The sequence below is a fragment of the Canis lupus genome, chromosome 25, assembly GCF_003254725.2.
Source record: "Canis lupus dingo isolate Sandy chromosome 25, ASM325472v2, whole genome shotgun sequence".
NCBI lineage: Eukaryota > Metazoa > Chordata > Mammalia > Carnivora > Canidae > Canis > Canis lupus.
The window spans coordinates 30,104,106-30,118,700 of NC_064267.1; the positions used below are offsets into that span (position 1 = coordinate 30,104,106).

The following is a 14,595-nucleotide window of genomic DNA, read 5'->3' on the forward strand; positions in this document are numbered from 1 at the left end:
CTATATGAATTAATGGATATTTTTTTTGAATTAATGGATATTAATTCCTCATAAGAAACACCAGTCAAAACATTTCTGACATTTAAGTGTATTTGTCATGCTCAGCCCCTCACCCGCGTCGTGGGGCACCTCTGTTCCGTAGCAGATACAAGTCTTTTGAATGGTGAATCCAAATGGATGAGAAAGGGCTTTCATGCCCATGCCATCCCTACCCCTGTGCATCCCCCATATGGTGCAGCCTGGCAGCTAGGGCCTGAGTGTTGAGGGCCTGTTGCCCAGGCATGGGGCATGGGGGCTGGGTTAGGGAAGAGGGAAGAGGGTGAGAAGTAACTATGAAGCATGAGGTGCTGGTGATGGAAGGACCTGTGGGTGGGCGTGTCCTCTGGAAAGGGGATACTCTGGGCACACAGAGGGTGGTGGGAAGGGATAGGGCTCTTGGGAGTATGGACCAAGCAGAGGCAGAGATTGAGAAAGGGTCAGGTAAGAGGTGAGAGGAATCCACACACCAGCTTCCCAGTTTTGGGTGGGGTCCTGTTCCGTCCCCATTTCCCAAAGGCCGAGGCAGCTGCCACTGAGGCACCTACAACCAACACTTTGTTTTTCTCCCCACCACCAGAGCCTTCTTCAGTGTGAGATGCACAGGGGTGAAGCAAACACCTGGGAAAGGGTGGCAGGCAGTACATTACACCTGAGATTGGGATTCGGATTTCCAGTCCTGCTGGAAGAATTTTCATGGGGCCATCTATGACCGGACGATGAACCTACAAGGATTCTCTACTACTTTTGACATCAACTACAGGCTCAGGGTTTAGTGTCCAGGCCACAAGGACACTCACCTCCTTCCTGTCCCAGTTGACCAAACCTTCCAAAGAGGGCACTAGAGCACTTCTCACAGTCTGCCCCCTTCCCCTTCCCCTTCACCATCCCCATCTTGTCCCTTCCTCCCATTTCTTTCACCAAGGGCACTGTTCCTTTTCCCCTTACCCATCTGTTATAGGCTGAAGCTGAACCATATCTCCTCCTAATTCCTAGGAAGCCCTAGCCCCTAATACCTCAGAATGTAATGATATTTGGAGATTAAGTCTTTAAAGAGGTAATTAATATGAGGCCTTTACCTTAGACCCTCATCTACTAGGACTGGTGTCATTATAAGAGGAAGTTTGAACACAGAAACACACATGCACAGAGGATATCCCGTGTAGGGACACACCAAGTAGGGGGCCATCCACAAACCAAGGATGGAGGCTTTAGAAGAAACCAACCAGATAGACACCTTGATCTCAGATTTCTGGGCCCCAGAACTATGAGATAATAAATTCTATTATTTATGCCCCCACCCCAGTCTATGGTACTTTGTTATGGCAGCCCCAGCTGACTAATACACCATCTAATCCATCCTTCAAGCTCAAGACTACTTCAAACGTGTTGAAAGTACTTCAAACATGTTTTAGTACACTACTTAAAGATGTGTTGATTCAATTCAAGCCAAAGGGAGCCCACCACTTCCTGCACTCTGGGTACAGTAAGGCCTGGCTTTAATGGAGAATGTGATATATTCAGCATCTTTTCATGATGTTGCCAGAGGCTGCTGGTGTCTTTCTGAATGAGTGTTGCCTGAATCAAAAAGTTCCTCTTCTAGGGGGGCCTGAATAGCTCAGTCAGTTAAGTGTCCAATTCTTGGTTTCAGCTCAAGTCATGATCTCAGGGTTGTGAGATCGAGCCCTGCGTTGGGCTCCTAAAATCTTAAAAAAAAAAGTTCCTCTTCCAAGGTATCAACTTATCAATCAAAATTGTTGTTTGTGTGTATGCATATGTTATTGTTTTTTAAAGATTATTTGAAACAATAGAGAGAGAGCAGGGGGAGGAATAGAGGGAGAGGGAGAGAGAAAATCCCAAGCAGACTCTCCACTGAGCATAGGATGGACTTGGTGCTCAATGACCCTAAGGCTCATGCCTGAGCCCAAATCAAGAGTCAGACAACCGATGGAGCCACCCAGGCATCCCTAAAATCATTCTTAGAGAAGAGTTACTTGGCAAATTGAAACTGGGATGGTGTGACCCTTGCTGGGCATGGTACCTCCTACGAGCAGCAAGGGCAAAGTCTGGGAGAGAGAAGTGGGGGTATGTTCCTGTGTTCTTTATTAATTCAATCCATCCTTCTCTCTCCAGAGTGCTAAGCAAACTTCTCTTATCCTCTCTGGAATTACCCAGATGTAGCTGGACATTGGGGTCCATAACCTAAGAGTTGATGAGTGGCAGTGCCCCCTCAGATGAGGCCAGATGATTCTGACTCACAATGCTACCCTCAGTGAATCCCCCTGAAAGGGAACAGTGACACCCCATCACAGGTGTCACCCAAGGTCCAGGGGGCATCTTTGAAAGGTACTCTGGGCTTTGTGGCACATGAAGTGATACCTAGAATACATATCTCAAAGCACACTTGCGGCCTAGTGCCTGCTTTTAGGCTCTGATGCTCCCTGTATCACAAACCAGTCCTCAGCAAGTGAGGTACCAGGTCCCTGGCAAGGGCTCAGGAGCTGTCACCAACAATCAGTGGCCTTTGTTAGCCTCTCAGCCATGGAACTGAGAAAGAGCAGCTCCAAACCAGCACTCAGCTCCCCACTCCACAATTTTGGAGAAACAGGAGAACTCACTGCACCATCACCCTTATGCCCTTCCCCTTGCCACCCCAAATACACACACACACAGAAATGTGTCATCACCCAGGAAGGGCCAGCTGAGCTGAGGAGCCAGTTTCACTTGAGCCCATGTGTAAAATCATTTCTGACTAATGCCATGGAAAATGAAAGGGCACTGAGAAAATCAAGCTAATGGGAGAACGAGAGATAGAGGAGAAAGAAGAACAAAAACCTTGGTGGGATCATAACTCTTGAGTCCCAAACTTACTGGTTCTTGGAAATAGAGCTGGTAATCAAAAACGGGATTGGCTTTGATCTTCTCCATTGTGGACACATTGGGATTTGCTGGCACAAAGGGAGTATTCAAACTGGCCACTGCCCTGTGGAAAGAAGACACGAAGACACAGACCCTGTAAGAAGTCTGTATGAACCAGAAAGGACCTTACACATCAGGACGGAAGTTCAGAACAAGAAAGGGATATATATAAGATCTCTGACTAGCAGTGTGTGGGAGGATGGGTCAGCACTCTGAGTTTTTGACTCCCAGGCTATGGCTTTTTTTTGTTTTTTTTCCCCCACTAAACTGCAGTATTTTTTTTTTAAGATTTTATTTATTTATTTATTCATAGAGATGCAGGGAGAGAAAGAGAGGCAGCGACACAGGCAGAGGGAGAAGCAGGCTCCATGCAGGGAGCCCGACGCGGGACTCGATCCCAGGTCTCCAGGATCACGCCCTGGGCTGCAGGCGGCGCTAAACCGCTGCGCCACAGGGGCTGCCCAAACTGCAGTATTTCTCACCCTCTTGCCTTAGACAAAGACACGCACACACACACAAACACACATTATGTGCAGTATATCAACCTTCATTAGATTATAGTTTCTAAAAATGCATTCCTTTTTTTCCTTCTTTCCTTCCTTCACTCGCTTCACTGTGTTAATTCCATGCTATATGCTAGGGGAGAGAAGATATAAAATCAATACTCAGAGAGCTCATTATAATTTAAAAAGGCTAGACAAATATACCCATGACTATATTACAAAACAAACTGTGATACGAGCCATAAGAATAGCACAAGCACATGGGAGTTCAAGGAGACAAAGAGTTTCTAGATTTGGGCATCATGGAAAATCTCATGAAAAAGAGAGCATCTGAACTTGTCTTTTAAGGGTGGAAGAGTGTAGGGAAGGGGAAACAATACTGTAAGGGAAATACCATGGGGTAGCATTAGCAAATTCTAGAAGGGGGCAAAGTTTGGGGTTGAGTTTGAGAGAGCCAAAAAAACAAAGAAAAGAAAAAATCTATGTGGTGAGAGGCCAAGTGTTTTTTTTTTGTTTTTTTTTTTTTAAGATTTTATTTATTCATGAGAGACGGAGAGACAGAGAGACACAGGCAGAGGGAGAAGCAGGCTCCATGCAGGGAGCCTGACATGGGACTCGATTCTGGGACTCCAGAATCAGGCCCTGGGCTGAAGGCGGTGCTAAACCACTGAGCTACCTGGGCTGCCCAGGCCAAGTGTTTAATGAGGCATCTTGTGAAATAAAGCCAGCAAGGCAAGTGAGAGCCTAGACATGCAGGGCTGCGAGTCTGGATCAGATGCTGTAGAAAATCAAGAAAACTATGAGGGCTTCTGAGAAGAGGGGAGGAGCAGACTGAAGTTGCAGTCAGGAAGTGATGTATCAAGCAGGGATATATGACACAGATGCAGAGAGGGACACCAGAAGCAAGGAGAGGCCCAGCACACTACTACTTTAGTCACCCAAGAGGAACAGGATGGCAGTGAGTGATTTCTCAGTCCCATAAAGAACAGAGGGGTAGATCTGAGTGACCACATGAAGTCAGGGCTGATAGAAGTCAGCCAGGAGCACAGTTAGTCTGGCTCATCAGTAAGGGATCCCGTACCTACTCTGATCCTAGGGAAACTCCTTCCCAAAAGGGAAATAAGAAAGAGAAAATATCTTGGGGAGATATAAACCAGGAGGAGCAAGATAACTAGGACAAATGAAATAATCAGGAAAAGCAGTGCTGAGGTTTAGCCAGTGCCAGCCAAGAAGCATAATGCGAGCCACACATAATTTAACATTTTCTACTAGCCAATTAAAACAGGTAGAAAGAAGCATGTGAGATTAATCTAAAATATTACTTAATATTAACTGAATGATACTAATATTGTTAATACAAATTTAAAATCTACTGTTGATTTAAATAATTTAATATTCAACATGATATATCTAAAATAATAATAATTTCAACACATAATCAATACAGAAATATTAATAAGATTTTTTTTGGTATTAAGTCTTTGAAATCTGGAAGGTATTTCTCCCTTAGAGTCATCTCAGTTCAAACAGCCACATTTCAAATGTTCAGTAGCCACCATTAGACAGTGCAGCTGAGGCTATAAAATAAATTATACCAATGCCTAAAGGTTTCTAGTGTTACCAGTGAATCTATTTTAAGCATTACTTAAATCACAAGTCAAGAAACTCTAGCTTTATCTAAATATTCTGAGCAGATGAAGGTTTTCTTTTCAATTGCCTTGACATACAGCTTATTCCATATATAAAAAAAATTATCATCATCACATGAGATGTTAGCATATAAAAGCTGGTGCCAACCGCATAAGGATTGGAGAAAGCTAAACCACAGTCTCCTTTGGGAGCAGAATTTCTAGATGATTGTCAAAGAAAGGAGATAAAAAAAGTATTCTTGGTCAAACATGTAAGAAGACCCTTACATTAAATATGTCCCTATAGTTTATCTCAGTTGAATGCCAAAACCAAGGATTTAAAGAAATATTCCAGGGGGCACCTGGGTGGTTCAGTTGGCTAAGCTTCCAACTCTTGATTTCTGCTCAGGTCATGATCTCAGGGTTGTGAGGTTGAGCCCCACATTGGGCTCCATGCTGTGTGTGGAGCTTACCTAGGTTTCTCTCTCTCTCTCTCCCCTTCCCCCTCTGCCTCTCCCCCCTGCTCTCTAAAAAAATAAAAATAAAAGATTCTTTAAAAAAAAATCCACATCTTGGGGAGCCCGGGTGGCTCAGGGGTTTAGTGTCGCCTTCAGCCCAGGGCCTGATTGTGGACACCCGGGATTGGGTCCCATGTCAGGCTCCCTGCATGGGGCCTGCTTCTCCCTCTACCTGTGTCTCTGCCTCTCTCTCTCTCTCTCTCATGAATAAATAAATAAAATCTTAAAAAAAAAATCCAATTAAAGGTGGGCTCTACCCTGAACTTTCTTTCATTCTCTGGCCAGAAAGATGTTCAATGGCAATAATATTCTTAAGTCAGCTTTGTCCAGGGCCAGAGATGCTGTGTCCCACTATGTACAGCCCTGGAAGGGGGTCTTGGCTTGCTCCCACCCTCCAGGAGTGTAGTAACAGGGCTGCTTTGATGAGCGCAGATGGAGAAGGAGCAACTACTACCAAACTAATGACACATGGGATGGAAAGAGAACAATGAGAGGAGGAACAGGAATCCAGAGCATGCTTGTGTATGTCAGACCTAATGTTATTCTGAATATAACTTCACTGGGCTCATGTTAAATATTCTCAAATTCTCACGGGAGAGAGAGACTAAGTTGTTAATAGAACAACAGGAAGGTGTTTCACTTCCCTCAAGGTAGAGATCATAAGCCTGTTGTTCTATTTCCTTTTGTCCTCTTTAAGAAGCATCTAATACAGTCTGTACAGTAACTTTCTAGTGACCCAATTCCTAAGAACTGAGCTCTTATTTCAACTCTGAATGAAAGAGAGGACAGACAGAGAAGCTAAAGAGATCAGAAACACAAGAGTGCAAAAACTTTAAAAATATTTCAGGAAGTGTTGGATTCCTTTTGGTCTTTGATATCATCCTACCATTTGAACTGATGTTGGGCTGAACATAATTTTCCACTGTTTCTGTTCTTATATGTCCCACCAAAGAGAAAGTGAATGGATCATTTAGGGAAATACAGAGGGCTGTGAAGGATAATGTTTATTTAATATGCTAAGAACCCAGGCTGAATGGGAGTTCACATAGGCTTTAACTACAGTTGCCCGCTCAACTGGGTGTGGCCACAAAGGCCACCTGGCTCTCTGGGTTCAAAACCTGTCCTCTGAAAGCTCCCACTGGTGCCCTGATGTCATTCTAAGAATGATTATGAATGATGTGGTGGTGGTCACAACATGCCATTCTAACCTGACACCTGCATAGCATTTTCCAGGTTGGATAGTTGAAAGGAGTTACCACTCTGTGGTTGAGGAAACCAAGGCCTGATGGGTGAAGTGATTTGTCACACAGCTTGGTCAGGGCAAAGTTGAAAGCCATGCTTCCTAACTCCCAGTCCAGGACTGAAGTTTCTTCTGGCACTCAATTCTATGACTCCACCACCCTTGAAGCCTCACCCACTCTCTCCAAAATCTACCACCATTCTTCTGCCTTCCCACTGGCTACCCAGGCCCTGAGTTATCAGTCCCATTACCGGACAGGCCTTGCTTCCTAAGACATAGCTCATTAAGTCCTCCTTATTAATGGCTCAATGGGTACTAGGAAGCTAGATGTTGCACTCCCAGATAACCTATTTGTTTTCAAGAATTTACTGGAGATCAAGACCCAAGGAAGGATTCTAAGGGGAATTCAAATCCAAACTCTTGATGCCTAAAGCCTAATTACCTCACTCTCTCAGGGTAGAAGAGAGCCATGTTCCACACCAGCATGCCTCCCCAGTCGTGGCCAATGAACACCGCTTGAGGGATGCCCTAGTGAAGGATAAAGAAGGGAGCTGAATGTGGGCAAGTTTCCTGGATGGGGAGGTGAGAGCCCTGGGGCCCCGTGCTCCCTGTTGGCCCAAAGCCTCAGCCAGCAATCCCTTTGTTCACTTCCTAGGACTCCTCCTCCACTGCCCCCACAGTAGCAACTTCAACGTCCACCCTCTTCAAGCCTCCCTTCCCACACAGACCAGCCTCAAGAGCCTCCAAAGGTGACTGATCTTTTATATTTTCTCAGAACCCTAAAGCCACTGACCCCAAATTCCCTCTCCCTCTCTACCTTCTCTCAGATCAAAATTTGTCTTACCTCTTTTTCTACTTTTTGTCTTAAAGTTAGTATGACTTCCCTCCCTGTGTTCCATATTCATCTTTCATTGGGTGATTATGATTCTACTCCCCACTCTTTTTGGATCTTTCCTCCTTTAACTAACCACTGAAACCTCAAAGGCATTTCTATTGCCCTCCTCTCTACCAGCATCTTCTTTTCTTCTGCTGCTGCTAACAAGGAATGACAACAGTTCCTGTTTATTGAGGACCTACTATGTCACAGGCACTGTGCTAAGTGTGTATACCTACCATCTGGAGTTCCTCCAATAACCTTCTAATACACGTTTTACAAATAGGGAGACAGGCTCACAGTGGTTAGATGACTTGCCCAGGCCACATGGATGGTAATTCAGACCCAGGCCTCCCCAATTTAAAACCGGGCTCTTCCCCACCACCCCACCCTGCTGGCTGCATTTAGCCACATCAGAGCCTCCCCGAGCCTGCCCAGCCTCACCATCATCTTGAAAAGCAGCTCCCAACTCAGCTCCCTGCCACTCCTCTGTTCTCTGTGTCCAGCTTCTCACAATGATCTACCCCAGTGGCCTCTTTGGTAACTGTCATACATCTCCGAAGCCTGGCCTTTTCCCTGCGATCCCTGAGTCCACTAAAACTTCCCTCTCAAAGGCTATTCATGATTCATAATAGTTTTTTTTTTTTTTTCCTCTTGGCTCTCATTCTTCTGACTGTTCTGTGGCATCAGACGTTTCCTTTGCAATGTTCTTCCCTGGGCTTCTGTGACACTATGCTTTCCAGACTCTTTTTCTCACTTCACTGAGTCTACTCCTTCCTCTCCCCGTCACATGGGAGTACTTCATGGTGCAACCTGAAGGCCTCTCCTCAGGGAACTCATTGACCCCGATGGCTTCAGTGGCTGTCTCCAGGTGGCAGATGACCACCTCTCCTGCAACGGGCCCGGCTTCCTTCCCCAGGGTCCCAGGAATGACTGGGCCAGGGAGGGACACCTACCCCACCCGGCCAACAACCATAGGGCTCTCTTTCAACAATCAGAGTAAGAGACTTTCTCAGCCAGCTAGAAGTCTTCTAGATAGGAGGTCATTCTAGAGTCAGAACTGGGGTGGCCGCACTAGGCCATATCCTCTTAGATGTCCCCACCATTCTCAAAGATCCGAAGCCAATTCTGTGGGACTGAGAATCTGCAGAGGGCAGAGACCACGACGTCTTTGCCTCATTTCCTACAGTGTTTGCCACCATGCCTTGCTGCTGAACTGGAACCCACCAGTCATCTCAAATTCTCCTCCTGACTCTCAGATCCAACAAATAGGGACTAAATCCATAGTTTTGAGGTCCTCTATCAGCTATCCCTCCACTGCCACAGTCCTGGCTTAGCTGCAGTGTCCTCACCCTGCCACCGTGACCTAACTCAGGATGGGAGAAGTGTCCTACCTAATTACAATCTCAATCTTCTGTGAGTGAAAAGCAAAAGTATAGTCTCCGATCATCATCGCTGGTCTGCGTTGTGTTTGTCATTGACGTTCCAAACAATGTTAAGTGAAGGCATTTGATGTTAGGTATTTCTAAAGGGGCATCAATTTTTAAAAATTGTGAAATATTAGTCTATAGGCTATTTTCCAAAATTCTTGATGCCAGCCAGCAAAGCTCTCTACCCCTAACTCAAACCCGAGATAATCCTGTTCCCTGGAAAATACTTTCCATGAAACAAACAATCAAAACCAAAAACGCCCAAACTTGGCACTATATTGTTCTCCGAACATTTTGCCATCCCTGTGCTTGTAATTCCTCCTGACCAGCTACCCTGCCTCCCGCTGCCCCAAAGGGTGCCATTCCTGCCCTTGCCACTCACCTGGGGGGCTCTAACAGTTGACACTTTCAAAGGCTACATCTTTAATTGCCCACCCAAACAGAACTCTCCAGAGATCAGTTCAAGACAATTACTTACCAACTTATCCAGGAAGGTGACCATCTCCTAAGAAAGAAAACACACAAGAAAATCAGAAACAACAACAACAACAAAAAATAAATAAATAAATAAAAAAGAAAATCAGAAACACACAGAATTCCTGTGTCTTCCTTTGTTAGGGGCTGCACTGTGTCTTCCCCAAATTCACATGCTGAGGCCCTAACCTCTCCCCTCCAGTACCTTAGAATGTGGCTGTTACTTGGAGATAGGGTGATTGGGGTGATTAAGTTAAAATGAAGTCATTAGAGCGGGCCATGATCCCAAGCTGACCAGTGTCCTTATGAGAACCAAAGATTTGGACACTGACAGCAAGCCTCAGACTCTGCTGACACCTTGACCTTTCACTTCCAAGCCTCCAGAATGGTGAGAGAATCCATTTGTGTTGTTGAAGCCACCCAGTCTGTGGTACTTTGTTATGGCAGCCCTAGTGCACTCATATGACGTACAGTCACTTCCCAGCTTGTGAGTTCTCTCCCTTCCCTTTCTAGCATCATCTCAGTATCGAGGCAGATCCCAGACACTCACAGTAAGTTATTCAGGGTCTGTTACTGCACAGCACTCAACGGGGCCATATCCATTATAAATCACAGCTTCTTCTGGGGACAAAGAGAGAACCCCAGGACAGCAAGCTCCTGCCCCCATCCCGCAGCACTGATGAGGAAACCTGGCCACACCAGCTAGCCAGCAGGGAGTCTGGGGAAGGTGTCTATGATGTGTGGAGGTGTTGGTGATGAGGGGCATCCAGAATCAGGGCCGGAGCTGTCATACTGGGCTAGGTACAGAATGGGCAAGTAGGGGAATTCTACTGGGGACAGGGGTAGAGGGGAGGACAGAGCAGAGGTGTGGAGAGAATGAATCAGTGACCAACAGGCAGGCCTGTCAACCTCTGCAGAAAGCCACACTGGCTCCCTGTTCTGAAGCCCCATTCCTCCTAAGTGGTCCCATCTAATTTGTCAACACTACCCCCATTCACCTGCGCCCATATGAGGAACTTCTGCTTGCTATCATAAAAAAGTCAGGGCACCTGGGTGGCTCAGTGGGTGATGTGTCTGCCTTTGGCTCAGGTCATGGTCTCAGGGTCCTGGGATTGAGCCCCACACTGGACACCCTGCTCCACAGGGAGCCTGTTTCTCCCTTTCCCTCTGCCTGGTGCTCCCCGTGCTTGTGCCCTGTCAAATAAATACAATCTTAAAAAAAAAAATCTATGAAGCTGCATCTGTGCATCCCTAGCATGGCCAGAGGTGCTGTGCCACACCCCTCACCTTCATCACTTCCTTTCCCCTCACTTAGAACTGCAGGGAGGAAGCGGCAGCTCCATTCTACAGAGAAGTAAACTGAGGCTCACACAGATTGAATGATGCGGCCAAGGCCACATAACTAGTAGTGGTAGAAATGGGATTGATTCGAGGTCTATGTGATTTCAAAAATTCAACACCAGAACGTACAAAGCCATCCTGTTTACTTTATTTTTATTTACTTATTCATGAGAGGCAGAGAGAGGGGCAGAAACATAGGCAGGAGAAGCAGGCTCCTCACAGGGAGCCCAATGCAGGACTCGATCCCAGGACCCCAGGATCATGACCTGAGCTAAAGGCAGACGCTCAACCAGTGAGTCATCCAGGTGCCCCAAAGCTATCCTGTTTTACCATGTAGACAGCCTTATTTTGGATAGCTTCCAGGCCCTTGACTCCACCTCTCTTTCTACCAATTGAGAAGTAATCCTAATTTGCTTTTTGGTTCCCCAGATGGAGGCTCTCAGTGGGGGCTGCGGAGATTGCACCATAAGAGGCTGAAGACTTAAAAAAATATATGTGACTGTATTTTCATCATCTACTCTTTAAGGTGCTTCCAAAATGAAAGGCAATTTTCTTTCCCTTCTCTGGGCTAGGGCTCTGTTTTTGTTCTTCCACATTAAGCAAAGAGGTGGAAATTGCAGGACCGTAGGAGGCAGGGCAAAGACAAAGGGCTCCCCACAGCCCTTGTATTCTCTATCCTAAGAGCATTAAAAAGTAAGTATACAGATATTCTCCACTCTGGTCTCAATTCTGTGGTGGAAATGCACCAAATATGGGCACCTTTTCTGGGGGAGACAGGCTGGGGGTGGGGACATACAATTCTGCCTACAACCAGTGCCAGCTTCAAAGACAAAGAACTGTAAAGGTGTTCTGATTCCTTTGGCTATCTCTGGGCCCATGCCTGCCCCACAAACCCAGGGCCACACGGATGGCCTCATTGGTTCAGGAAACAATGGGCAAGCCCCTCACTGCTCCCACTAGAATATTTGAAGGCAAGAGCAGGTGACAGGTTCCACTGGTTAAAATACGCACCATTTATTTTTTTTTTCTTCAAGATAGACACACAGTATTGATGCAATTACTTAGTTTATATTATTTTAGCAGTTTTTATTTCCACCCTTCTCCCCCAAAGACAGATTACTGGATGGTGTCAGGAAGTCTTGTTCTGGACTGAACGTCTGTGTCCCTCAAAATTCACATGTTAAAGCTCTATCCGCCAGTGTGGCTGCATTTGAAGACCACAGGGTCTTTACAGAAGTCATTAAGGTTCACTGAGGTTATGAGGGTGGGGCCCTGATCAGATAGGATTCCTGTCCATCAAAGAGACATCAGAGAGCTGCTTTTCACTCTCCAATTAATCACAGAGACTAAAGATTAGCTCTGTGTGACTTCCACCTCCTACTGTTAAAAAGAAGCCACAGGCCTAAAATGGCATCACTTAGGTGAAGGCCCCAAGTCACTTAATACCCCAGCCTGACTGCATCTTCAGCCCCCTACAAATGTAGCCTCTACACAGTCAACACAGGAATTTCCCGGTCAGCACGAGGAAATTACCAAGAGGCCTCCTCCGCTCCCCTCACAAGGGTGACCTTGCCTAAAACAATGGATTCTCTGCTAATCATTCCCTACTTTCTACTCCCTTTTAAGGGTAGAACCCTTAAAAACCTTTTCTTTTCTGTAGCCCTTTGGAGCTCCCCTGTACTTGCTATATGGGGTGCTGCCCGATTTCTGAATTGATTCATAAAACCAATTGGACCTTTACAATTTATTTGCTTGAAGTTTTGCTATTGAATGCTACAAACTAAGAATCACACTCAAGTCTGGAGGGGTCTTGGAGGGCATGAAGTCCATCCACTAGATTGTATTTTATACTTGATGGCATGACCTGGAAAGATTAAATGACTTATCCAAGGTCACACACAGTGAAAAAGACAACTGGGTGTAGCTAAGTTTCTCTACGTTAATGAACTTGAGGAGATACCACTATTGCTATGTTGCATCCCAAAACCTCTAATTTAGAATCCTGACTATAGTCATACAGAGAATAGGTTCGTGGTGCCTTAAAGGTACCTATTCTAAAACAAATAATAGTTGTATGATGAGCTGACATAAAAGTTAAGGAATTGTGGTTGAGAAAAGAGATTTCAATATACTTGGAGGGATGTAGTTGAGAAAAGGTTTTTTGTGGGCATTTGAGGGTAAGCAGTATTATGGATCTTCATTCAGTTTCCTATAACCCTATATTTAAAGATTATTCAGGTTATTTATTAAAAAAGATTATACCGGGTATTTTAAATAAAATTTTACATTAAAAATATTGTGCTAATTTTTTAAATGACAGCTTTATTGAGATACAACTCACTGCAATAAAATTCACCCTTTTAAAATGCACAATTCAGCAGATATTAATGTAGTTAGAACTGTGAGGTCATCACTGCTGTGTAGTTAAGAACATTTCATCTCACCAAAAAGAAACCCTGTAGCCATTAAGAGTCACTCCTGTTCCCCATTTCCCCTAGCCCTTGACAAACCACTAACTTCATTTCTGTCCATATGGATTGATCACTTCTGGAAATTTCATATCAATTATGAAATTATACAATACGTGGCAATTATACAATATGTGGCCTTACGTGACTGGCTTGTCTTAGCATAACGTTTGCAAGGTTCATTCACGCTGAAGCATGCATCATTATTTCATGCCTGTTTATGGCTGAATAATATTCCATTGTATGGATATACCACACATTTTTTTATCCATTCATCAGTTGATGAACATTAGGTAGTTTCCACTTTTTGACTTTTGTGAATAATGCTTCTGTGAATGTTCATGTCCAAGTTTTTGGTGGACATATTTTTAAAATTATTTTGGGTCAATACCTAGTAGCGGACATACTAGTGACTTTATAAGGGTGGAGCTGGAGGACCAGAGCATCCCATTTTATCTTGCTTGTTTCAGTAAAAGGACTTTCTTTTGGAGGCCAGTTAGATCAAGTGACCTGATTTACCCATCTTGAGAACCAATTTTGACAGAAACAAGGCAGAGGTCCAGTTAATGGACATTAGGGGGATGGGGAGAGGCCATTAGTGAGATTTTGGCAGGATTGTGTCAGACATATGAGCATGATAAGAAGGTGCAGAATGGAAGAGGTAAAGACTTGGAAACTGAGGAAGGATGGAACAACCACAACTGGAAAGTCAGATTTTGTCAAGGCTCCTCTTACGAGGGGCCAAAGCCTACTTCCAGGCCTGGTTGTGGGTGGTCCCAACAGAGCTATGACTTCTATAAGGAGCCTTTTTGTAATTTTTAGCATGATTAGCAGCATCACCAGTTTTACAGTCAACTAAGAGGCTGTTTCTTCCCCTGAGCCCCTCCAGCCTTTGCTTTTGCCCTAGGGCTGATGGAGGCTTGGGGCACAGTCTCCTTACCCCAGCCTTGGCAAGCTCTGAGATGAAGGTCCCCTCCCCAATGGCACTTATACTTCACTTAGAATAGAAGTGCCACTATAGCTACCAATACACAAACTGACTCCCTAGGTCTTGCCAACAACATCTTTGCTGAAATAAAATGATCTTTTAAATTCTTAGGATGGAAAGGCCAGATGGTAGAGTGGCTAAGAGAAGGGACATGGGAGCTACTGCCGGGCTCAGAC

At 45.1% G+C, this 14,595-nt stretch overlaps 1 protein-coding gene across 1 annotated transcript in view; it reads right to left on the bottom strand.

The window, feature by feature from the left end:
- Positions 1-14,595, bottom strand: part of EPHX2 (epoxide hydrolase 2) — a 62,324-nt gene that overhangs the window by 21,190 nt on the left and 26,539 nt on the right. Inside the window, exons 10-12 of the mRNA XM_025463016.3 lie at positions 9,627-9,653; positions 7,287-7,372; positions 2,908-3,019 (exon numbers count right to left, since the gene is read on the bottom strand). Of these exons, the coding sequence (XP_025318801.1) occupies positions 2,908-3,019; positions 7,287-7,372; positions 9,627-9,653 (225 nt within the window). The remainder of the gene's footprint in view (positions 1-2,907; positions 3,020-7,286; positions 7,373-9,626; positions 9,654-14,595) is intronic.